This window comes from Sturnira hondurensis, unplaced genomic scaffold (assembly GCF_014824575.4).
Source record: "Sturnira hondurensis isolate 20B ecotype Veracruz unplaced genomic scaffold, ASM1482457v3 Scaffold0010128, whole genome shotgun sequence".
In the NCBI taxonomy this organism is placed as follows: Eukaryota; Metazoa; Chordata; class Mammalia; order Chiroptera; family Phyllostomidae; genus Sturnira; species Sturnira hondurensis.
In genome coordinates this window covers 33,959,666-33,986,432 of record NW_028082759.1, presented here as the reverse complement: position 1 = coordinate 33,986,432, position 26,767 = coordinate 33,959,666, and the positions used below count along the sequence as shown (strand labels likewise).

Here is a 26,767-nt window from a genome sequence, read left to right as displayed (position 1 = left end):
TGTTTAAAAGTTATCATTTAATCAACAATTCCATAATGAATCTCTACTATGTATCAAAGACATTAATTCTTCCTTTCAGTAAAAAATCTTAAATAAGAGAATACTCTAACCCTCATCCTTATTCTTCCAATAATTGGGATAATAGCTCCACTAATATCTCCCACAAGTCCCTTAAATTGAACAAGTATATCCAAATTGAACACCTCAGAAGCAACTGCCTCTCCCTGTTTTCTGTTAATGTCCTGATAATTGAGCTTCAAAACCTCAGTGTAACTTTGATTCCTCACCCTCTCATTCACTCCATATGAGGGCTCTCTTTCCTATTCTTATGGCCATTAACCTTGGACAGGACCTCTCCATATTTCACCAGGATTGTAGCAATAACCTCCTAATTAGTCTCAAAAGCTTCCCTCTCCCTACTTCAGTCCAACCAGCACACTAATGTAAGACCAACTGTCTTGAAATACAGCACTAACCACTCTGGTGCCCTGCTCAAAAGACCTCAATGGCCACCTTGATTCTACAAAAAAAAAAAAAAAAAAACCTACAAAATTCTCACCTCTCACCCTGGTATCACTTATGTAAAAATCCAGTTGTGTGAACATTTTGGATCCACCAAAGATTATTAGTATGTATGTTAATGACAAAAAAATCACCTCCTAATCAAGATATGCATTATCAAAGCACTATAAAAATCACAGAACATCAAAAATGCAACTAAACCAGCAAGGCCTCTACTATCTTAATTATTAGTCTCCCAATTAATAATTAAGTGGATATACAGCATCTGAATCTATCCATTAAGCACAGATGTCAGCCATAGCAAAGTTCTCGTAGGGGGAAACATGAATTACATTAAGGTTAATAATAATGCTTTATCAAGTAGCTATATCCATTCTGCTTCTGATCACGATGAAGTAACAAGCACAGAACTTAACCTCCCACCATAAAAACAAATAAATAATCTATCTACACAAAATACATGAAATAACTTTTTTAGACACTGGACAAAAGGTAGCACAGGCCTGTATACCTGAAAGAAGAAAATTAAATGAGGTGAACCCTTTACCTACCCCATTTCAGCCTGAATGCAAGTTCCAGGCTGTGGGTACAGGGAAAGAGAACTCAAACCAAGCTGGGAACCAAGCTGAGAACTCAAACCAAACTGAGCTAAATTAAGCAGATAATGATCAAAATTCAGGAAGGTTAACGTGGCCAGAAGTTTTGGGAAAAGATCCAAAAAGAACCATATAAAGAGCTTTTGAAATGCAGACAGGTTCCTTACAACTTTACTGTGCACTAGTCTGTAGATGCACAGAGTGAAATTCCATTAGGCTGGGCAGAAACACTATGGAGAACACATTAACTGAATAATTCTCAGACCTCAAAGTGGAAAAAAATCTATAAGCTCCAGCCAGCTAGAGTGGAGTTCTTGGGACCCCAAAAAGTTCACTGTATAGTAGTAGGGTTGAACTACCTCTAGAAGGAAGGGTACTCTAAATGACTCTAGCTAAGCTCAAAATAAGGCCTCAAAGTTTTTTATATCAAAAAAACTTGACTGTGCTAGGCAAAATTCTAAGAACTTACGTTCCCTGCTTCCTGGTGTTGACTCCCTCAATGAACCCCTCCTCTTGAGCATGGGCACAACTTCCTTCTAGACAATAGTATATGGCAAAGGTGAAATGAATTTGCAGGTGTAATTAAGGTCCCAAATCAATTCTGGATTTATCAAAAGAGAGATTATCTTGGGTGAGCCTGATCTAATCAGGTAAAAGCCCTCCCTGAGTATTGAGTCTCCTTGCTGGCTTGTTAAAGTGAGCAGCCAAAGTGAAGAAGCCTACATGGCAAAAAAACAGTGGTCAGCCCCTAGGAGTTGTGGGCAGTCTCCAGCTGACATCCAGTACGTAGCCAGGATGCTTAGTAATACAGCCATGAGGAAATGAAATCTGCCAACATTCTGAATGGGCTTGGAAGTAGATTCTTCCCCAGTCAAGCCTCCGTCCTGGCTAAAACCTGGATTGTAACCTTGTGAGACCCTGAGCACAAGGGTCCAAATAAATTCCTGACCCACAGAAACTGTGAGATAATGTACAATGTTTTGAGTCACTAAATATGTGCTAATCTGTGATCTAGCAATAGAAAATTAATACAGTGGCCCATAACCATTACCAAAGTTAATTAATTAAAAAAGCACATAAACAGAGATGATGGAACAACAAACAAGGATGTTAAAGTAACTCCCATAACTGTGCCCAAGTATTTAAGTGAAAATAGCACCATTATGAGGAGGAAATAAAAACTATTGTAAAGAACCAAACAGAGAGTTCTGCTTCTGCATAGAAACTAGAAGGCCACAACACTGCTTTGGCCCTACATAAGGAAAAAACTTAATCATCTACAAAATCCGAACTTCACAAAAGCCAACTGAGTGTCCACTGGTACATGAGAGGATAAAATAACTACGAGACAGTTAGAGTAGAATACTACTCGGCCATAAAAAAAGAAAAATTTACCCTCGCTTGGATGAACCTGGATAGCATTATGCTAAGTGAAATAAGCCAGTCAGAGAAAGACAAATACATATGATTTCACTTATATGTGGAATCTAATGAACAAATAGACTAACAAGTAAAATAGAAACTAAAATAGAGCAGGCTGATAGCTCTGGGGTGGGAAGAAGTTAGGGAGTGGAAGGTTCAAGCAAATAGGAAAAAGAACTCATGGACACGGACAGCAGTATAGTGATTGCGAGGCGGGAAGGGGCGGGTATAAGGCAGATAAATGGTAATGAAAAAAGTACAATAAAATAAAATTTAAAAGCCCATCAGATTGCTGAGGTTACAAGGAACCAGTTAAACTGAATTTCAAAAGGTGTAAGAACCAATCCAGAAATGGGACAATCCAAGTTTTTACCTGTATCAGAAAATGAGTAAATAGGCAGCTACCTTACAAGCAGATAAAAAACTAGCTGAAATACTAATGTATCCTTAGAGGGTCTGTGTGGGTTGTAAGATGATGTAGACAACTGGAGTCCAGACACAAGAGGACTCTGCCCTTAGTACGGCCCTCCCGCAGAATGCTCACAAGAGAGACCAGACATGGGGCAACACAGGAGACCCAAAAAAACCTTCCCATGGCAAAACCAGACCAGAAACAGAAACAAAATTAAAACACCACTGCTTGTTTTCCAGACTCTTCTTTCATACACAGCAATAACTGTTGGAAGTTATTCAAAAGGCAGAAAACCTGCTCAGACCCAGCATCCTACACTACATGCAAAGACCTGTAACATGAGGGGAAGGGCAGAAAATTCTCACACAAGACCTTCCACAGACGTGAATGAGAGTTTTGCTATCACACTCAGGAAGGGCAGGAACACCAAGAAAGATGCATGCCTGGGAACCAGATGCACAGGGCCAGCCTTGCACCAATGGAACAAGCAACATGAATCCACTGAGGAAGGAGAGAAGTGTGGAAAGAGACACCCTCTCTTTTGGGGGCACTGAGGTCTTGCTGAAACTGAGGAAGGTACAGGAACACAGAAAATCCCTTCAGCACTCCAGGCCTCTCACTAAGAATAAGGTAGTCAAAGAATTTAGCATATTTCTCTCAGCAACTGGTACAAAGTACAGTTAAAAATCATTAAGGATGTATAAGGCATGAATATTACTAGAAACCACTACACTCAACACACACACGTTGGACATTCTTTCTGGTACACACTAAACATGCACCAAAGCAGACTATATTCTGAGTCATCAAGAAAATTCAAATTTGGTCCACCAAGGTGGAGGCATAGGTGCAAACACTGTGCCTTCTCCCACAACCAAGTATGAATATAACAAAGGTTTGGAGAACAAAAACGCAGCCAAAGAACAGAAAATTGAACTATACGGAAGTCCGACAACAACGAACCGTTCAACCAGACCAGTAAGAGTGGAGCCAGCAGCGGAGCGGGGACAGGCAAGAAAGATCCCCCGACCGAAGGCGCCCAGGCACCTCCGAGTCGGGCGGACCCAGTGAGGGCTCGGGGGGCGGGCTGGCTGCGGTCACACATTCACGCACGCACAGATAAACCAGCAAAGGAGTGAGCAGTGAGACGGACCGCACAGGCCCCAGCTGGCAAACCCAGAGGCGGACTGACTGTGGTCCCACATTGGCGCACAGTGGGACAGACCATGCAGCCCCTGGTGGTGGTGGGAGGCAGCAGAAGGGGCCCGCCATTGCTTTCCTTTAGCCCCGCCCCTACACAGTGTCACAACCCAGCAAATGAGTGGCCTGGCCCTGGTGAACACCTAGGGCTCTGCTCCAGATACATAACAGGTGCGAACGGACCAAAACATGGCTCAAGAAGAACTCAAAGCCCCACAGCCAATAACTCTAAGTGAAAAAGAAATAGCGAACCTCTTGGATGCACAATTCAAGACACAGGTGATCAGGATACTCATAGAACTGGTTGATTTTAGCCACAAATTAGAGGAACATATGAAGGCTAAACTAATTGAAATGAAGGGAAATGCACAGGAAACCAATAGTGATGGAAAGGAAACTGGGACTCAAATCAATGGAGTGGACCAGAAGGAAGAACAAAACATCCAACCAGAAAAGAATGAAGAAATGATAATTCAAAAAAATGAGGAGAGTCTTAGGAACCTCCAGGACATCTTTAAACGTTCCAACATCTGAATTATAGGGGTACCAGGAGGGGAAGAGGAAGAGCGACAAGGGTAAAACTTATTTGAACAAATAATAAAGAACTTCCCCAGTCTGGCAAAGGAAATAGACTTCCAGGATATCCAGGAAGCTCAGAGAGTCCCAAACAAGTTGGACCCAAGAAGGAACACACCAAGGAACATCATCATTACATCAGCCAAGACTAAAATGAAGGAGAGAATCCTAGAAGCAGCAAGAGAAAAGGGGACAGTCACCTACAAAGGAGTGCCCATCAGACTGTCAGCAGATTCCTCAAAAGAGACCTTACAGGAAAGAAGGGGCTGGAAAGAAGTATTCCAAGTCATGAAATCCAAAGACCTACAGCCAAGATTGCTTTATCCAGCAAAGCTTTCATTTAGAATGGAAGGACAGATAAAGTGCTTTTCAGATAAGATCAAATTCAAGGAGTTCATCATCACCAAGCCCTTATTATATGAAATATTAAAGGGACTTATCTAAGAAAAAGAAAATAAAAAATATGAACAGTGAAAGGACAGCAAACTCAGTTACTAACAACCACACCTAAAACAAAAGCAAATCAAGAGGACAGCTAGATCAGGAGTGGAACCATAGAAATGAAGAACACATGGAGGGTTAGCAACAGGGGAGTGGGAGGAGGAGAAGGCAGGAGAAGATACAGAAAATAAGTAGCATAGATGGTAGGTAAAAAATAGATAGGGGGGGAGGACAAAAATAGTAGGGGAAATATAGAATCTAAAGAATTTGAGACGCGTGGTCCTAAACTAAAGAGGGGAAGGGGGTGTGCAGTGTGGAGGGGAATGAAGGGGGGAATAGAACAACTGTAATGGTATAATCAATAAAATATATTTTTCAAAAAAGAAAGAAAATTCAAATTTGAAATAATTGAAATTATTTTCTTGGACCACAGGGGAATTAAATAAATAGTCAAGAACAAAAAGCAGAAAAATCTCAAAATATTTGGAAATTTAAAAACATACTTCTAAATAAACCATGATTTGGTTATAAATCCCACAATGTATTATTTTTGCTCTAGCAGTTAATTATCTTAATTTTTTTTAAATAAAGCAAAGGGCTCTAAATGAAGTCACTGGTCAAAATTACAGCAAGACAAATCTCAGTTCAGTTGAAATGAGAACACTGTAACAATCAGAGCCACTAAAGGTAGAATGTGCTGCCGTGGACAAGAGTAAATCCCCTATGGGTATATACAAGTGTAAGCTGGAAAAAATTACATATAACCCAGAGATAATCACTGAATTAAATGACTTATTTGTTTCAAACATCGGTTATTATCTCACTGAATATTCATCCATAATTCCTAGATGGCATTAATGAAAGGTTCATGCCATTCATCTTAAAAACATTTTTTACTTTTTATCCTCACCTAAAGACATCTTTATTGACTTAGAGAGTGGGGAACAGAGGGAGGGAGGGAGAGAGAGAGAGAAACACTGATCAGTTGCTTCTCCAGTGTGCCCCGACTGGGGACCAAACCAACTACCTACAGATATGTGCCCTGACCAGGCATCCAACCTGCAACCCTACAGTTTACAGAATGATGCTCCAACCAAGTGAGCCACACCAGCCAGGGCTAAAACTTCCAAAGCCATTTCTCCAATTTTTATCATGTTTAACAAAGACACCATAAGACTAAAGCCTGCTGACCTACTGATGGGTTAAACTGGTCAATTCCCACTTAAAGACACAGCACTAGAATAAAAGTCTAGGTGCTGTGCCACTTTTCTCACAACAGGCATTTCAAAGAAACAGAAGTCTGGGAACCCCATGCAACTACACATACCTAAGCCAAGATTTAAATTACTGATGGTTTTGAGGTGGAATGAACCTAAACTGTTAATCCGATTTTCTCATATACTTCACTAAAAACAAATTTCAAGTAATTTTTTCTAATACTTTTTACACAAAAAAACAGCGTTATTTTCTATTTAAAGTTACACACAGGAAATAAGGCTCTCTTTATTGTGACAAGTAAATAGAGCAAATCAACATGCTTATGTTAAGCTATGTCCTTCACTTCTTTAAAGTAAAGACAAAGTGTAGATTATGTTCATGATTTGAACAAAAGACCTTCTCAGAAACTACATGGAAAGAACATGGGAAAGGGTGTCTATCAAAATATTAAAAAGTTTAGTTCAGGGGAACTGCACTAAAATGTAAGGCAATTCTGTGCTAGCTAAAGAAACAAGAAAAAAAATTTTTAAACTCTCCCATATAAAACAGAATATAATAAACAGCCACACTACAACAAAGTACTAATAAAATATGAAATTAGCCCTGGCTGGTGTAGCTCAGTGGATTGAGCACGGGCCTATGAAGCAAAGGGTCACAGGTTTGATTCCCAGTCATGGCACATGCCTGGGTTGTGGGCCAGTTCCCAGTGGGGGATCCATGAGAGGCAACCACACACTGATGTTTCTCTCCTACTCTTTCTCCTTCCCTTCCCCTCTCTCTAAAAAGAAATAAATAAACTATTTTTTAAAATATGAAATTAAAAGCTTATACTAAAATTAATACTTCATTTACCTTCTGTAGAAAACTCCACCACTAAATAAAAGTTCTTTCACTTTAAAATTTTATACAGAGTTATATAATACATGTTAAATGCTTAGCATACTGCCAATTCTAAAGCAAGCACTAGACCAACGTTTTGTGTTAGTGGTAACTACAACTACGCGTTCTCACTGAAGACCTTTTATAGAACACTCCACAAGTCTAATCAACTGGAAATTCACACATACCAAAGAGCATCCCCGCAAAGGGACTACAGATCTCTCGGGTAGATCTGGGTGCTTCATTGTCTCGAGCACTAAAACAAAAATGAAAAGAGTTAGAACCCAAATAATTTTCAGGGAAAAAAATTAGAGTAAAATGTAGGTATGAATTATTTGCCTTTTAAAGTACTACAAATACTCCCAATAGTTACATATTTTTAAAGTTAGAGTAAAACCATGGCATTTTATATATTTATATAGTGTGACCTTGATGTATTCAGCCTCTATAAACACAAAACCTTTTTCTTCAGCCTGCTTCACTAGCTCTGTAGATTCCCAATAAATCCTTTTTTTTAAGTAAGAACAGTTACTCCAGTAAAGAAAATGAGTTATCAGTACATATAGATCTTAAAAAAAAAAGAAAGAAAAAAGGTGATTCCTATATGTATACCTGGAAAAGACGACCCATCCCTAAAAGACTCATTCCTAGAAAGGCAAATCCCTCATTAACTAGGCCCAAAAGGTAAATTCTCTTATCTCAAACAATTTTATGAATTACGTTTCTTCGAAGAAAATAGACTACTTCTGACACATAACAATATTATCTTCATTACACACTATAGATTTGGAAGCACTCATCCTTATGTATGATATAAGAAAGCCACCAGAATAATAAAATAAAAAGCTATAAACAGAAAGAGAATATAATATAAAATGCATATATTTTCCTTTCTTTTCAACATGGCTGAATTATATATGATAACTCATCTTACAATGTAAGCATAAAAGTTATCTACTCAATAAGCTGAAAATCAAAAACAGAGTTTTGAAAGGAAAACTCATTGCAGGAACATTTTCAATTTATTTCCAGTTACAACACCTCTGTAACTCCAAGATATTTTCATTTGATTTTAAGTCTAGATTATGTGTATTTCTCCTTTCATTACTTCAAACAAATTAATACACTTTAAAATGATAGGGACTTATTTAGAACACCTTGGCACAGTTTATGATGAAAATTTGTTCTTTAAAAGAATGCTGTAAAGTACCGAATATTTTCATTTAACGCAACTCTCTCCTTTCAAACCCTTTTTCCTATAAATTCCTTTCTTACTGCTAAGGAAAGCTGTTAAGATACTGTTATCTTTCTACTTTCCAGTGAACCAGTTTTAGCACGTGCTGTTTCACACTATATGTAATGACTGAAGGGCAGAATTCGTGTTACATACCATACCTTGTATTTCCAGCAGATGAAATTCGTATGTTTGACTGGTCTGTGACATCACCACCATACGCCACAGGAGGCACATTCCCTTGTCTGTTCCCGTACATCCTTAAAAATATATTAGCTTATAGAGCTTGTTCCACATACAGTGGACCTTCTTATAAGTCTGGTGTTTTTGCATTTGATGTTGGAAATATCAAAGGGAACAAAGTGTTATAATGAAGTTTTACTGTGAATACATCCTAAAATTAATCTGAATGAGATTTGATTCAAGAATGATCTGCTGGTTAGTAAGAGACACTAAGAGTTTATATTTAGTCATCTTAAAAACAAAAGGAGGTCATTATAAATTATTTCAGTATAACTTCTAGAAATTTTTAACTTGGAAACTACACATATATTATATACTTTTCTATCATTCCTTTCTTCAAAGAATATTTATTGAGTACCTACTACATGCCAAGTTCAATTTCTAGGCACAGGGTATATGGACATGGTCCCTATCCTCATGAAGATTATAGTCAAATTTCAAAATGAGGTCATTTCCTTAATCAAAACTCATAGACACTGGGAATTATTTCATTGCATATACATACAAACCTTTTTAACTTAAAAATATAGCAGCAGACTTACAGTTTAATTATATCAAATGTAGCAAGTCACATTTGCTAACAGTGTAAATCACATGAAAGAACAAATATTAGCCATAGGTGCGCAGAAAACATCATAAACTGATACATAGCTAGAAAATTATTAGTTTACTTAGTCATAACAACAAAAAATTAGAATTTTTTTATTTCCCTTTTAATCCTTTTCAGAAATAATTTTTTTAAATGTGCTTTCCAATTAGTCTTTTTTTCCATTTGGCAAACATTGATTTCTTTACCTTAAGTTCTCATACCAGAATACACAACTATTTACATCAACATTTATCAGCATCCATGAAAATGATCATTTCCTAAGTCACTTCTTTACATGCCTATCAAACTACATTGTCTCTCAAAAGGACTATTAGAAAAAAATATGGCTGTTAAAGTGCTGCTCAATATTTTAGGTGAATTTCATTATCACATTAAGAAAATGGCAATTTTCAGAAGAAAAGGAGCTTCTCACTATCCATGGAGGCAGCAATTTTTCATTTGTTTCCATCACACAAGCACCGTCAGTATCATCTGTTGGGAAAAAAACTTTACAGCATCGTAACCTTACTAATGCAGGACCTGGCATGATATAAATGCCTCCCATTTTTTATCCATATCTAGACAACAGAACCCTCCCTTTCAAAAAAGAAATTTAAAGTTATTTTAATTTATCAAAACATGGCTGGTTTTATATCTAAAGACTAGATGCTTGAATCTCTTTTAAACTGAAACAGTTTAGAGTTATTCTCTACTTCTACCAACATGAAGAACAGGTAAATATAGATTCAAATTTGTAATTAACAACACCGGGCAACCAGATTTAGTTATACTGGATCTATATAAATATATGTGTGCAGAAAAGAGTTAACAGAGCAGGCCTGTACCAAAAGCCAAAAGCATCTACACAAAAACATGTTTTACGGGTTCTTCAGTATATAGATAGATATCTTAATAAAGCAAACACCCTAAGAACAAAAGGTCATCTTCAAAGTTCACTCTAAATTAAGGAAAGGTAAGGAATGATTTTATTTACGTATAAGGTCGAGTTCTCTTTGCTAAGTTCTACAGTACAATTACAAAGACTTCCTAATGAACAGCCCGTGTAAAAGAGAGTTGAAGGTGGACCCTTTCATTAAAGACAAAAAATTTATTCACAAAATTATAAAAGTCCCATCTTGAGTAATTACAATAAAGTCAAAACTGGAGAAATGTTGAGTGCAAAACAGAGCAGAGATATGTATTTCACTAAAAAGCATAAAATAAAATCTTAAGGCATCCCGTTCGATTTTATAAAATGGTAAATTTTAAATTACTAACTTGAGACCTAAGAAAAAATAAACTAGAAGGGAACCTAACAAGCTGTAAAGCCAAATTATAGTTTGGAAAGTTGCCGCATTATCTATTAAAATAACTGTATAATTATAATAAAATTGCCTTTATTTATTGAAGCTTCTTTTATATTTCTAGTAAATTTAGCATGTAATCACTCTTAATTATCCCTGTTAGTTCACTTTAACAGCTTTTATGGTGGTCTTACAATTTATTTTAGAAAACTTCATGGAGGTACATAAAGTCCTCTCCATAGATGGGAACTGGTGAGAGCCAGCATGATTTGACCACCATCTCTTTCTTGAAACAATTGAAGAGTGGACGACAGAAGGTAATCTCCGGAAGTAATGAACTCAATAGTCTAAAGACAGCCTGATGCTAGTCAAATGCAGTTCGGTTTAAGTCCAGTTTGTCCCCAAGAAGTCCTTTCGATTTAGCTGTGGCTTTAGAACCAGTACCAGGTTAACACTATCCCTGTGACCCAGAACTAACTAAATTTTCTATGACTTTAAAGCCATAGGTTCACTTACCACACCTCAATCCACTGGGTTTTGTCAGCAAGGGACAGACCTCATAAAAAAAATTTGCTTAATTTGACATAGCAAATCAGATTTGCATGAGGGAATATTGTAAAATAGTTTCACCATCCTACTATCAAAAAACCCAAAAAGTTAAAGGTTATGTTAAGTAGAAAACGCTTTTTTCTGTTTCCTTGAATTAGGTTCAAATCTCAGTGCCCAAAGAAACCAAGTATAGGCTAGAGACCAAGTTTACCCTAAAAATTAACAGGTTGCTTATCTTATCTAAAAAATTACTCTTACAGAAGAAAGGTGAATTGTTTGAAACCACAGGTATTTTCAGCTAACCAACTTACACATGAATAAACAACTAAATGATCATGATTTCACTTCATCTGTTTTCCTTAATAAACCAAATAATCAAAGAAGCTACTTCAAAAAAAATTTACTTTGTTTATACTATCAAGAAAAACATATTATAAAAATAAAATATTTATCATCTGTTAGTCCTAAATTGATACAGTTCATATGGAAGAACCAAATGTCTCCTTACTTCAAAGAAATCACCTAGTTTATACTAAAGGTGGCACCACCTTGTTTTCACACCAACAATTTCTCTAATGTCAGAGTTGCTAAGTGTGCTGCTACTAGAAGTGCTCTAGATCACAAGTCAAAAGAAAAATACAGAGCTATTAACTGCTTTTTCTCATTGTGTTCACTTTTTTCCCAATTTTTATATTTACTTTAAATGTTTTTAAGATTTTATTTATTTTTAGAGCAAAGGGAAGGGAGGGAGAAAGAGTGAAAGAAACATCGATGTGAGTCCTGGCTGGTGTGGGTCAGTGGTTTGAGTACCGGCCTGCAAACCAAAGGGTCACCGGTTTGACTCCAGTCAGGGAAGATGCCTGAGTTGCTAGCCAGGTCCCCAGCAGGAGTCATGTGAGAGGCAACCACATATTAATGTTTCTCTCCTTCCCTTTCCCTCTCTAAAAGTAAATAAATAAAATCTTTTTAATAAGTTTTTTAAAAAGAAATATCAATATGAGAGAGAAACATCAATCAGTTGCTTTTTGTATGTACCCCAACTGGGAACAGAACTCAAAACCCAGGCATGTGCCCTGAGAATCAAATCAAGGACAAAGCCCAACCAACTGAGCCATACAGGTCAGGACAATTTTTATATTTACTTTAATTTTGTAATAATATTTTGCTAATATCAACACAATCTTTAAAGTGGAAAAAATAATTAATGTTAAAATGGCCCATCCAAAGATAAATGAAAATTGACTATAAGGAAAAAAGTTATACCAACTAAAACAACTCATGTTCTAATAAGACATTTCTCATCATTTATATCTCCATATTAAGCATGTGTACTTCTTAGAATGTCCTACACTAAAAACTACGTGACTAACACATAGACTCTAATTTCAGATGGAGTGTTATCTCAAAATTTAAAAAATGACTTAAGATTACAAACTAGCAAATATCAAGAGTTAAAAAGAAGTGCTAACTGCATTAATCACATAAAAACTAAAAAAAAAACTTCAGCATTTTTTAGAGCTGAAAATGTCCTTTACTTATTAACATTGGTTATAAAGTTAAACATAAGATGGTAACATATTAACTTCTATAACTCAAGTTAATAAATAATAAAGACTAGGATGACTATATTTTAAAAGTGCCTATAAACTCCTAAGTATTATAAAATACACTATTACCTTCAACTTAGAAAGTTCCTAAAACATTATAAAATTTACTTAAGTTGGTAAATATGTATAAATAAATAATACATTCACACAGAATACAACTGTCAAAGAAAGTATCAACCACCTTGCTAACCATCAAAAATATTGCCAGAGAATAATGATTAGTTTAGAAAAGTAAAATCATTTCTGGGTTTTAGCTTCCTTTCTGTATTTAAAGTGGGGAAATATATCACTAATAAATACATTATTATATATGGAAAAGTTTACAGGATAATTAGAAAAAAACTGAGACCAAAAATTAAAAATTATTAAAAATCAGAACTAGAATTTATCACATACTGAATTTTAGAAAAAAAATAGAGAAGAGATACTTAGAATGAAGGAAAATTAATTTTGTATTTCTCACAACCCTTTAAAATTATTCTTGTCAAGAACTTCTGGGTAAGATTACAGTATATCAAAAATTAGTGGTTAGAGCCCTGCCTGGTGTAGCTCATGGGTTGACTGCTGGCATACAAACCAAAGGGTCACTGGTTCGATTCCCAGTCAGGACACACGCCTGGGCTGCGGGCCAGGTCCCCAGGAGGGGGTGCACAAGAAGCATCTATGTTTCTCTCCCTCTCTTTCTCCCTCCCTTCTCCTTTCACTAAGAATAAATAAAATCTTTCTTAAAAACTAGTGGTTAGAACAAGATATTATATGCAGTTGTACATTGCTTTAGTTTCAAAAACTTCACTGACAAGTCATTTTCCTGTCAATCACTCTGCCTGTACATTGCTTTAGTTTCAAAAACTTCACTGACAAGTCATTTTCCTGCCAATCACTCTGCCTGTGAAATAAAAACTACTGAATGATCAATGTGATTTTTTTTTTGCTGGAAATAAGAAATCCACAAACCTAAAATGTAGATATTCAATTTTAACCTCAATTGCTATGCAGACATATGTGAAAAACCTTATATTTAGAGATACATGCATTAACAAAATGGAAGTAACATAATAAAAATTTACATTTTTAAGAAATAATTTTTAAACCTTTGGAATGTGTAACAAATTATTCTCACTCATCTTCATGTTTAAACTAATCTGAAAATACTACTTAGAGAAGATAATATAAAAAGAATTCACTTCATTTATGGGATACATAAGAAAATAAAATAGTGCTCAAACAATTAGGCTGAAATTCATGTTAGTTCACATATAAAATTATTATAGGGTATAATTACAAATAGAATAGATTAAAATATATTTAAAAACAAAGGAACAACCTCATAATAGGTTTCTTAAAATTCCAAACTTAAAAAGTATGCATTACATTACATTCTAAAGGTAAACAAACAGAGTAAGGAAAAAAGTTCCGATGTACAAAGAAGGCAGCACCCAGAGTCCGAGATTACCTGTAGTACCCCAACTGAGAGCTTTTTACATTAGGCAGCCTTTGATTACCTTCTGATATTAACATTTTCAAATGTAACACAGCAAAGGATTTGGAGCATTTTCTAAAGTACAAACGATTGGATTCAAATCAAAGACAATTATAGTTGGCATTTCAAAATTCTAATCCTTCACTCTTACGTAAATCAGAGTAAATATTTAAAAAATTGAGTGAGTAAAACATAATAGCTATGGAATAAAGAGAAGACAAAAAACTAAATGCTTAGTATTATTATTAATAATTAGAATACTGAATATGCAGCATTACATCTCAGAATTTCCTAAAATATTTTAAAAAGTAATCTAAGGAGGGAAGATGGGGCGACATCTGTAATGATGTCAAACAATAAAGGAAAAGAAACCTATTTGGACAAATAAGTATAACAAGTCCCATTTAACTGCTCCAAATTTAGATTTAGCCCTTTCAAGTTAGTAAGTCAATGACAAATATGGGACCCTGCCATATTTCTATCTCCAAATCAAAAGTCGGGTTAAAGTACAGCAAGTTTTATGCATTAAGACAAATGACCAAACCAAAATAAGAAATTAACAAATAGCATTACAAAAATAATCATCCAAAGAAACTGAAAAGCATGTGAAAAATCGATAAAAAAAATTAGTGCCATTTCACCTAAATAAATGTTCAATTAAGTAACTTGAAAACAAAGAAATATATTGATAAAAGAATTTAGAGCACAGGAATATTAAAGGAATAAACTGTATTTCATCCATTTTAAGGTGTTCTTTTTTCCCATGTTCTAATATCTAAAACTAGCCATTGACCTGGTTTTTGATCGAGTTATTGCAGAGAGGAGTGACTGTCCCCTGCCAGTCACCTAGGAGCACTATGAATGTAAGACAATTCAAATTCTCCCAAGGCTTTTTTTTTTTGGACAATACTGGCAACATGAATCTGGACTGCAAGCCTGAATCAGTACTGGCTGACCATTCAATTCACAAGGAAGTTATATTTTACTTCCTCTACTCAGTGCCAAACTTGAGACATGGAAGTTTTCTTTTCTGTCCATTTCTGTGTGTAAGTTTATTTCCCTTTTAATTTTACATAAAGGTTGTAGCTTTTCAGTGTTCCAGCTTTATGACAGGGTCTTTTTCTCCCCATCCTGGGTGTTGTCTTTGTTCCCCCAGGAGCACATTAACTAATGGTGCAACTGAAAGCTGACAGCATCTTAGAATTAAATATGTAAATCAAATGGAACTGCTTTTCCCTAACATAATGATAAAAAGTAACAACGATAATACTAAGCAAGTAAAGAAAATAAAAATGAAGTTGTAAATACCTGTCACTTGTATATACTCTCAAAGGTCTTCTATCATAATCACTTTCATATCTAAACCTCTCGTCCATTTCTTCACTTACTTCAGGATCTTGGTCTGGTCTATGGTAGTGTCTGTCCAAGACACGATGCTCATGAAACCTGTCAAATCTTCTATCTGGGATGTCCACCTTGCTGGCATACCTTTGATGTTTTTTATTGGAAATGTCCACTTCTTCATTCCTTTTTTTAATGATTCTTCTATTCCTTAATTCAATTTCATCATCAAGGTGTCGGTATCTGTCCTCCTCTAGTCGTCTTTGGTTTAAAAGGTCTTCATATGCCTCTGAAGGAGTCAAGACGTCTCTACTGGGACCCTCTGAATTTTGATAAGATGTTTGTATTTGTGAAAGTAAATCAGGTTTAACCTGACTAATAGGTTTTTTATTCCTTTGACTTTTGTGCTGGTCAATTAAAAAAAAGAAAGAAATAGATCTTAATGAGATGTTATTTCTTAAATGGTGTCCTTAGTCCATCACCTCAACTCTAAGGGTTAATCACCCATTAGAGATACTTATCATTTATCATTAAAATTTATCATTTAATAACAAGATTTATCAAATATACAGGCAACAATAATATGGATAAGTAGCTATAAAAAGAGAAAATAAACTAAATGCCAATTCCTACCCCAGGAGATACTGAACATACTTTAGGAGTTAAATACTGCTTCAAAATATTTCCAATAAAATTTTTTCTCAACACAAAGAAAGGAGATGGTAAATTTTTTGGCCCTAGTAATATTAACCATCCTTAAATTTGGAAAAAATATTACATAGCTAGAAACTGACAATACAAAAAACACTTAAAATAGACAAAAATAACTTAAAACCAAACTCTAAAATTAAAATGAAGTTAAAAGGTATGGTAAGTTCTTCAACATAACACAAAACCATTTACAAAACTAAATATTTAAATATCCTATGTTTAGTATAATTCAACTTATTTTTTAAATAACACATTAAAAACCAACTGGTATGTCTAACATAAAAATATTTCAAGTAAATACAAAATATTCATCTTGTAGTATTAAAGATTTACTTAAAAAGCAATACCTACCTCAGTACTCTTTTCTATCTGTCTGAACTTTTCAGTGGATTCTTCCTTACCCCTGAGAAATTGATTGTATTCTTTGTTGCGTTCAAGCTTCAATCTTTCCTTGAAATAAACACCAAAAGGCAATGTTAACTTCAATTTCAGGAAAAAGTATCTTCATGTTAAATCAGACACACAAATCAGAGATCTTGCCCACAATCATGTTTTACTAATAATTTCAAGGACAATAGTAGTTGCAAGGCACAGGAGAAGCAGGAAGGTATAGACCATCGATGCAATTCCCCTTTCTTGCCATGTTAAAATATGCATTACAACATACTTAGGTCCAGATTAACACGAGGTCTCTAATAAAAGGGAGATGCTTCGGTTGAGAAACATCTCCCTTTCACAGTCCAGTAGTTGTATAGCTCAGATTACATTTTCCAAGGAGTCATGTCCCATAGATCCATGGATTCTAGGTTTGTTTACCAACAGCAATCCTAGACAATCCAGGTGCACTATTTCAAAAGCATCATAAATAAATCTTTCTCACTAGTAAATCTTTCCCACTAGTAAACACGTAATGTGTTTGCTAGGAAGTGTGTCATTAGCATGTTCTCAAGGAGATCTGACCAGGTAACTTTTCTTCTTTCCTTTCAGGGCAATCTCCTTCTCCCACCCTTCATCCCCCTCTCTAAAGATCTGCTGCCAACCATTCTTTCCAGGCTAAAGAAGGATCCCGGTTGTATGTATATATGTACGTATTTATCATCCATCCATCCATCCTCACTCGAGGACATGCTTATTGATTTTAAAGAGAGAGGAAGGAAGGGAGAGAGAGAGGGAGAGAAAGATCAATGGGGCAGAGAAACATCAATAGGTTGCCTCTCCTATACACCCAGACTGAGGACCTAACCTGAGACCTACATGTGTGCCCTGACTGGGAATCAAACCTGCAACCCTTTGATTTAAGAGACAATGCTTCAACCAACTGAGCCACACTGGCCAAGGACGGATCTTTGTTGTATTTAAACATAAAAATGTTAAATTATTACAGTCAGTAAAATATCACAATATAAAACTTCTTTTGAAACCTCTAAAGAATATGTACATGTATTTGTGAAGCGACAGAAACAGACTTCCCAATCTCCCCACGCCCTCACCCGACATAAAAGCTCAGTATACTCTCCACTCATCTCACTGTGTTACAGAGCATAAACTTCATAGCTCAGGAACTAGTGCTGGATATTCAATTGATCAATGTATTAAAGAAATATATCACATCACCTGGTAACAAATATAACATTCAAAAAATTAAACAGTACAATTAGAGACTATAGACTTTTGGAAAATATATACATTTCAAGTATAAAAACTGATATAATCTTCTGTTTGAATCTAAATCAGGAATATGTTCTTTCATAATTTTGATCCCTCATATAACTGCTACCCAGAATAACTACTCCTATCCACCTACCTTGGCAGATAACCTGTCACCAATAGGAAGAGAAACTCCCAGAGTAGATGGATCTGTTTCACTCGTGGATAGAAAATTTTTCTGTATATATACACATTAAAAAAACATATTACCTAATTGCCTTTGTAAAATATGTTTCATAAACTGTCTCTAAGTTTGATATTCTAAGCTATTACATTATGCAGAGCAAAGGAATAAAATGGAGATGAAGACAGAAACTACAAATATATAGAGATCATATTAGAAAAAAAGAGAACTTTCTTCCAATCAACAACTCTCTGAAGAGGAGAATCAGGTCTTCATTTTCATTTGTAATACATATATAACTATTGATTCAAAATGATTTTATAAAGCATGAGACAAAAAAGAAACTTTCTTAACTCACATTTCTCTTCTAAGCACATAGTCTTCATTCTCAATGCCTTCCTATTCTTTCATTATGGAAAATTTAAACTTCCTCACAAATATCCTACGCATGCTGCATTAATGTTTCTTTCTATTTTTTCTGCAATTATGAAGCAGATAACTACTAAAAACCCCAGAAGATATAAACTATGAAGACTGTTTTTTTACGTGCCCCACCATTTCTGTCCTGTGAACATTTAGGTAATGCAGTGTAGTAAAGAGAGCATCGGACAAGAAGTCAGAAGAGCTAGGCTCAAGGAGTAGCCCCGACACTTCTCAGTCGTGCCACACTGAGCAAGCCACTTGACCTCCCTGACCCAGACCTTCTTCTTCTGTAAAATGGGGTGGTATCTGCTCTGCCTACTGAAGCTGGTATAAGGATCCAGGAAGATAAAAAATGTAATATCTCTTTGAATAACTATAAAGCAAACACAGGAATTAGTAAAAAATTTACACAATCCCCAGTAGTATATAATCTACTGCTTGGTAGTATATAATCTGGAAGAAGTTACTTAATTTCTCTGCCTCAGTTTCTTTGTCTATAAAACAGGGATGTGATTTAAAGGAGTAGGTTATGAGGATTAAAAAATCAATAGTTATTAACCTGTCCAGTTCCATGCCTCTCATTTATTCATTAAACAAGCAATTATTGACCATCTAATAGTTTTCTGTTTTTTAAGGTGGTTGGGAGACAAAGAATATATGTTCCCTATACTCAAGAGATTTACAGTTCTGTCAGGGAAACAAACATGTAAATAAACATGTAAACAAACTACCAAACAATGTACTAACAGCTTCAATAATTTTCAAAACATTACAGAAAGATTAATAAAACTAAATTAATATTGTTTCATTAAATCTAAATTTATGAATAACTTATTTGTGCGACAAAAGCTAATTTGAAAGTTGGTAGAACTCTAAATTTATTTGTCAAGGGAAATAATATGACAGTTACCATATATACCAAATAATATGGCAGTCCCTGTATATACCAAAATACACTGTAAACTTAATCATTTTGTAGAGTTATACCAAAAAAACACATTCCAGTTCTAACCCTGGCAAGAGAGAGAGCACATATCAGTCCGTCACTGAGCAATTCCCCACTCTCAATCCAGGTCCAAAATGATGTTTGAAATTTTTCATAAAATGAATAACACAAACAATAAGGGCAATACGGTGAGTTTTGCGAAAAGCTAAATTTTAGTCATTCACTCACTCATTCAATAAATATTGAGTTTCTACAATTTCCCAACTGTTTGATACATTTGAGATTCATTGGTAAAGAGAACAGATAAAATTCCTGCCTTGCTGAAGCTTACATGCAAGCAGGAGAAACTGACAAAATAATAAACATAAAGGTACATTAGAAGTGCTATAACATACTAAGAAAATTAAAAGAACTGGCTACAGGTAGTTCCAGTTTCTAGGTAACAGGAGTGGGAAAAACAGAAATCTGGCATTCCCTTCCTTGTACATATGTTCAACCTCAGACATCCATTAGATTCCTAGGTGAAAATGTCATATAGGCAGCCATATAGAAAACTCTGAAGTTCAGAAGAGACACCTGGGCTGAAATCATAAATTTACTGATTCAATTTAACAACGTTCTTCTAAGAATATGTCCTTTCTGTATTATTAGATGGTCAAGTGTCTTTTATTCTAAAAACATGAAAAGAGATGGTAGAGAGGGTAGTTGTATATTTTCATGGTTCTCATTGACAAAATTTAAAGATTTGATTTTTTGGTAATATCCATGCAAACTACAAGCCTAGATTGTACAAGAAATACAGAAAGAACGGGACTTGGAAAATGTACATAACCCCAGTGTCAATGAAACCACTGGAGCCACCTCCCGACATCCTATACAACTTTCTCTTTCCTTTGCTTTCCTTTCACTCCCACTTTCTCAGATGTCAACCAAAATCATCTCTTTCATATTAGGGAACTATTGTTTCTCTACCACAACGGCATTCTTGATAACCAACACCAAAAACTCCTGCACATCACTTTGAATTTAAACAACTATACTCCTTGATCTCTTCACAAAGGCAATTTCTTCGTATGCCTCCCACCACTGTTCATTTTTAAAATCATACACCTATGAAGAAATGTCAAATCTACAAGTGAAAATAGCAGCCGTCAGAGGAAAACCCACCCCAGTAAACAGGGGAGCGGATAGGATAACAAGGTACAAGGCCAGGGTCTTGTACTTGAGGGCTGAAACATGAAAGCCCTCAAGTGCCATCCTACAGAATTCGAGTTTTTATCCTGAAGAGAGTGAAAAGACACTGAGGTATTTAGATCAGTAAAGGGCAGGATCATTCTGGAAAGCAGAATAAAGAATGGACTAAGAATTAACGGGAGAGATCAGGTAAAAATCTACAGTACTGATTTAGGACAATAAGATAAGAGTGTCTAACTTGCAGAACTGTGTAAAGCAGCTACCAAGCTCCTCACAGGCTGCTTCAGGAGGTAAATGTTTCACCACTGCCTTTCACACACCAAGTAAAAACATCCAACTGACTTCTACTGGATCCTATCCTCTCTATCATTACATCATTACTTCTTACTACTCCCAGAAAGAATCCAACTCAGTCAGGCTGGTAAACCTAATATACCTCATTCATACAGAACTAAGGTCTATGCCACAAATTTGCCTTTACTCTATATTCGCTATCTAAAAAGCTTCCTCTCCTAAATCAATTCACCCTCTAACATCCAATTCTACCCGTCCTGTAATGTCTTACAAAATAACACTGTGAGGCCTTTCCTAATCATTCTATCGTTCTTGTTCAAGTTGTCACTTTCTGAACCGCATGAATGTTATCTCTACAGCTAGATTCTAAGTCCCTGAAAGATAGGATGCATACCTAATTTTTCATGGTAAGTGTTTAAAAAGTGTTGGTTAAATGGTGAATGAGTGTGTGAGATTCTTTTTTAAAAGTTTTATAAAACCACAATTATAAAATTATAAAATTGTCTGTCTTTGTTTTACAATATAAATTTACAAATGCAATCCACATGTTTGGATGCAAAAATATCAAGTGATCCAAATCCTGACAACATGTAGTTCAAAAACATCTTAGAATATCTTTAATATCCTATTATTTTATTAATCTTAATGTGATTATAGCATAATTTGAAGAATAAAGCTGGCATGATGAGAACAAATGGACTCACAACAGATGTGGAATACTTCTAAAGGACAGCATAAGAAAGCAACAAAAACAAATGCAAAGCATCAAAAAGAATGCTTAACTGAGTTAAAGAAAAATTATGTCATCTCGCTAAATGCAAAAATACAAAATGGTACCATTCAAAACTCTCAAAATCACGATAAAGCTATTTTTCTCATAGGAGAACAGCAATATCAAAGGTGCCAATGACTGCAAGCTACTAGATCTAAAAAAAAAAAATCTAAAGGAGAACATTTTACAAGCAAGCCTACCTTTCTCTTTGCTTCTGTAATACCCTAAAGGGAAACAAACCATTGATAAAATACATTCAAAGTCCTTTCTCATCATGTACAAATCAGAACAAAAGAGAACTTAGAAATTTGGAACAAGCGTCATAAAGTAGTCGAAAAAATAAAGAATATCCTAGGATGACTACAAACACCATTCTTGTTTAAAATAATTTTATAACCTAAAATATAAACTGCATCTTAAAATTTAAATCTTTAATTTAGCTATTACACAATTTAACAAAATACACTTAAAAGTTTTGCTTAAGTATACAGATTAAGCCATAAAGCAAAGACTGTGATTAAGTATGTTAAATAAAGTTTTATAAACTTAGCTCATAGGAAAACAATTAGCAACTAGAACTCCATGTGTTATTTTAATACATAGTTGAGGGAATAGAGGAGTAGGAAATCCTACCTGGGCTATCCTAAACCATAATTTTATGGAAAACAAACAACCAGAATTTATGATTTCATTTAAAATTAGAAACCCTGCCCTTCTCCAAAAATCAAGAGTCTGCTATGCCATGGCACCAGTTTTCAACACCATTTTTTCTCTGTCAATGTCACATATGTTACTCAACTTTCTCTACAATATCCTGTTGCTGATGCCACTGAAAACCTAAAAATTAATACATATAACTAAATCTTAGGAAAACAAATTTAGGACATGACTTCTGAAGCATAAGACTCAACTAATTTACAGAACCCTACCTGAGTAAGATAGCGTCTGTAATCTTGCCGCAATTCTTCTTTTAGTTTATGTTTCTTCCGTTCATAGTCTTCCCCAAGTGGTAAACTCAATCCATAATCAAGTCCTAGAAAGAAAACAACTTCTTAAAGTAATGTAGCTCATTTTCAAACCAATATCAAGTTCAGTAAAATCTCCTGTAACAAAGCACAGTAGGAAGGAATATAGTCACACTCACTCTGAAGACTAGGATCAGGATAAAAAAACTTTTCTATTTAAAATGTTTCAATGGTTAATATACCCACATATTGGAAAATATCGCTTCCACCATGAACCCCAGCTACCCTGCTCTTCTGCCCAGAACGACCAATATTCCTGTTTCTTTTCACTCCCTCCAGAGACTTTTTACACATCTATAAATAGACACTTTCAATATCGTGTGCCTGTGTGTTCTTGTGTGTTTCATACTACTCCTTCCCCCTTTAGATAATGGTTCTGTACTGCTTGGTATCTTGCTTTATCAAGGACAGCAAAATTAAAGCAAAGAAAAGCTTTATTTCAGTTAATTCCACTGATAATTCTACAAAAATACCTACAACAATTTTAATGTCTGCTTTAAGTCTGAAAATTAATACCATGATTTTTAACCAGTAAGAACATCCTTGCTGTAACATGTTTGAGAAAAATTAGGACCATACATAGCTCAGACTGAAATTTCCGAAAATTTTCAAAGTTAAGCCACCAATTCTCATTTCACATAAATGGATATTAATTATTACTGTGCAAAAACTTTATATACATAATAAAAATTTACCATTTTAATTACTTTAAACATATAATTCTGTGTCATTAAGTTCATTCAAAACGTTGTGCAACCACCACCATTTCATTTTTTTAATATTTTATGCTATTAGAGTTGTCCCAATTTTTCCCCCTTTGTGCTCCCCAGGCACCCGCAACTCCCTCCAGCAATCCCCCCTACTTTGTTCGTGTCCATAGGTCATATATATAAGTTCTTTGGCTACTCCATTTCCTATATCTGCTCTTAACATCCCCCTACCTATTCTGTAACTACTAATTTGTACTTCTTAATTCCTGATCCTTTTCCCCCATTCCCCAGACCCATCCCCACTGACCACCATCCCAATGTTCTCCATATCTGTGATTCCATTTTTGTTCTGCTTGTTTGCTTAGTTTTTTAGATTCAATTTCTGATAGTTATGTATTATTGACATCTTAATGTTCATAGTTTTGATCTTCTTTTTCTTAAATAAATCCCTTTAACATCTCATTTAATAAGGGGTTGGTGATAATGAATTCCTTTAGTTTTTTTCTTGCCTGAGAAGCACTTTATCTACCCTTCGATTCTAACTGGTAGCTTTGCTGGGTAAAGCAATATAGGTCATAGGTTCTTGCTTTACACTACTTTGAATACTTCTTGCCAGTCCCCTCTAGTCTGCAAAGCTTCTTTTGAGGTAACTGTCTGCTTTTCTCTTGCTGCTTTTAGATTCTCTCTTTAATGTTCAGCATTTTAATTATGATGTGTCTTGGGGTGGGCCTCTTTGCAGCCATCTTGTTTGGGACTCTCTGTGCTTCCTGGACTTGCATGACTATTTCCTTCACCAAATTATGGCAGTTTTCTTCCATTATTTTTTCAAATAGGTTTCCAGTTTCTTGCTCTTTTTCTTCTCCTTCTGGAACCCTTATGATGTGTATGTTGAAACATTTAAATTGTCCCAGAGGCTGCTTATACTACCCTTGTTTTTTGGATTTATTCTTCTTGCTGTTTTGATTGGATATCTTTTTGTTCCGTATGTTCCAAATCATGGATTTGATTCTCAGCTTCGTCCATTCTGCTGTTGATTCCCTATAAATTGTTCTTTATTTCAATTAGTGTTCATTATTTCAAATAATCCTTCATTTCTGATTGGATCATTTTTATACTGTTGAAGTACTCACTGTGTTCCTTGAACACCCTCATAACCAGTGTTTTCAATTCTGCACCTGATAGATTGCTTTTTTTCCCCATTTTGTTTAGTCCTTTTTCTGGAGTTTTATTCTGTTCTTTCATTTGGGCCATGTTTGTCTCATTTTGGCAGCCTCCCTGTATTTGTTTCTATGTATTAGGTAGACTTGGTTTGACTCTGTGTCTTGGTAGTGTGGCCAATTGTAGTAGGGCAGGCTACCAAGCGTGTCCTGTAGGGAAGTAGCACAGCATCCCCCATTCCCCATCCCCCAAGCTGGGTACTGGAGGTGTGCCCTAGGTGTTGACTGAGTACTTCCACTCTTTGTAACTGAGTCTTAATTGCTGTCAGCAGGTCAATAGGAGAGATTTACCCAAGCCAGACAGCTGGTAGGACTGGCTGTGACCACAGGCCACCAATCTCCTCCCCCCCATGGCTGGTGGAGTTGGTTGGGTTTTGGTGCTCCAACACAGTGTGTAACTATCCACTGGGTGCACAGGCTCCGCAGTATTCCAGGTGGTACAAGCCAGTGTCAGCCACCACCTGCATTGTCTGGTGCCTCTGGGTGTAAGCTATAAAGCAATCTGCTGATAGCTGCTGCTGGTGCTGGGGCCACTCAGAGAGAGGTACAGATGCCCGACTCAGCTGATACGTTTGAGATCTAGGAAAGTCTGAAGCCCTTGTCTAGTCCAGCCATTCTTATACAAAAGCCACTGTTACCAGCTTGGGTGGGCTGGTACTTGGGATGGGGTGGAGCCTTAGTTAATCATCAGGACAGAGCTGTGTGAGTCAGAATGATAAGAGTCTCAGGTATGGTGCAGCCACACTGGGTTCTGTAGGGGGGAAGGCTCAGAAAAGAAACAGTGGCTGCTGCCTGCAGTTCTGTGCTGGAGAAACCTGTGCTCCAGCTCTTGCCCTGGTGCCAGACACTTCAGTTCCTCCCCATATGCCACTAGTGCCCCAAAGGTGCTTCGCCAGTGCTGGAGCCCACTGGGAATGTCTGGGTAAGTCTATGTGCAGGGCCCTCCAAAAAGAGACACCTGAGAATCCTGCAGTTTCTTCCACCAACCCAACTGCTCCATGGATTTTACAGCCAGAATTTACGGGGACTTTTATTCCTGGCAATGGAATGCTGGGCTGAGTGGTCTGGTATGGGGCTGAGTTCCCTCGCTCCCAAGATATCCCCTCGATTTATATCCACCACATGTGGGTATGAGACCAGTCTGCTCTATGTCTCCGCATCTACGCCCCTCCTACCCATCTGGACGAATGTGGTTTTGTTAATTCCTTAGTTGTCAGAGTTCCATACAGCTCAATTTTCTGACAGTTCTGAGTGATATCTGTTCTGTAGTTCAGCTGTAATTTTGCTATGGTTGTGCTAGGAAGCGGGCCCCATTTACCTACACCTCCATCTTGACTGGGAGTCACCTCACCCCTATCCATTTCATCACCCCAAACAAAAATTCTGTAAAAGGACAATTTTTTAAGAAAAACTTCAATTTTCAGCAGTGTTTCCTTACATTGAGTTCAAAAGTAAAATTACATTTTGGGTGATGACATGAGTGACAGCTGCACAACTTATAAATACACTAAAGACCACTAAATTGCACAATTTAAATGAGTAAACTTTATGCTATGCCATAGACACCTCAGTAAAGCTATTATAATCACATTACATACTTTTCAAATATTTTAAATAATAAAATACTATGTCAGAAAGCACAGATATCAGATAAGTATTTGATTTCTGAAGCTCCCTACCTTTTTTTGTCCTACTATGTAATGTAATTTATCTGACTTATCTTTTCTAAACAAAATAAAAAATTTCCTTGGAGAGTTGGCTACAACCAATATAAAGTAATTGACAGCAATATGAACTGATAAGGGTATCATTACTTTTTTTTTTTTTTTTTGCCTAGTCTTCACAGTGTAGCTAAATGATAGGCTTTTAGCATGAATGTGTCGTATCACTGCTTTATTACATCACAGAAATATTTTAGGGACAAAAAGGCCAAAGTAGTATAAATGTAAGTGAATGCCTATTGATTTTTCTACAACACTAAATTCCACTTTTCACTATAAACACTCTGGAATTCTTTTTATACACATTTCT

At 35.9% G+C, this 26,767-nt stretch overlaps 1 protein-coding gene across 1 annotated transcript in view; it reads right to left on the bottom strand.

The window, feature by feature from the left end:
- CSPP1 (centrosome and spindle pole associated protein 1) overlaps window positions 1-26,767 on the bottom strand; it is a 101,138-nt gene that overhangs the window by 61,287 nt on the left and 13,084 nt on the right. The window contains exons 4-9 of the mRNA XM_037058676.1: window positions 22,714-22,817; window positions 18,129-18,209; window positions 16,676-16,774; window positions 15,581-16,020; window positions 8,662-8,760; window positions 7,455-7,522 (exon numbers count right to left, since the gene is read on the bottom strand). Of these exons, the coding sequence (XP_036914571.1) occupies window positions 7,455-7,522; window positions 8,662-8,760; window positions 15,581-16,020; window positions 16,676-16,774; window positions 18,129-18,209; window positions 22,714-22,817 (891 nt within the window). The remainder of the gene's footprint in view (window positions 1-7,454; window positions 7,523-8,661; window positions 8,761-15,580; window positions 16,021-16,675; window positions 16,775-18,128; window positions 18,210-22,713; window positions 22,818-26,767) is intronic.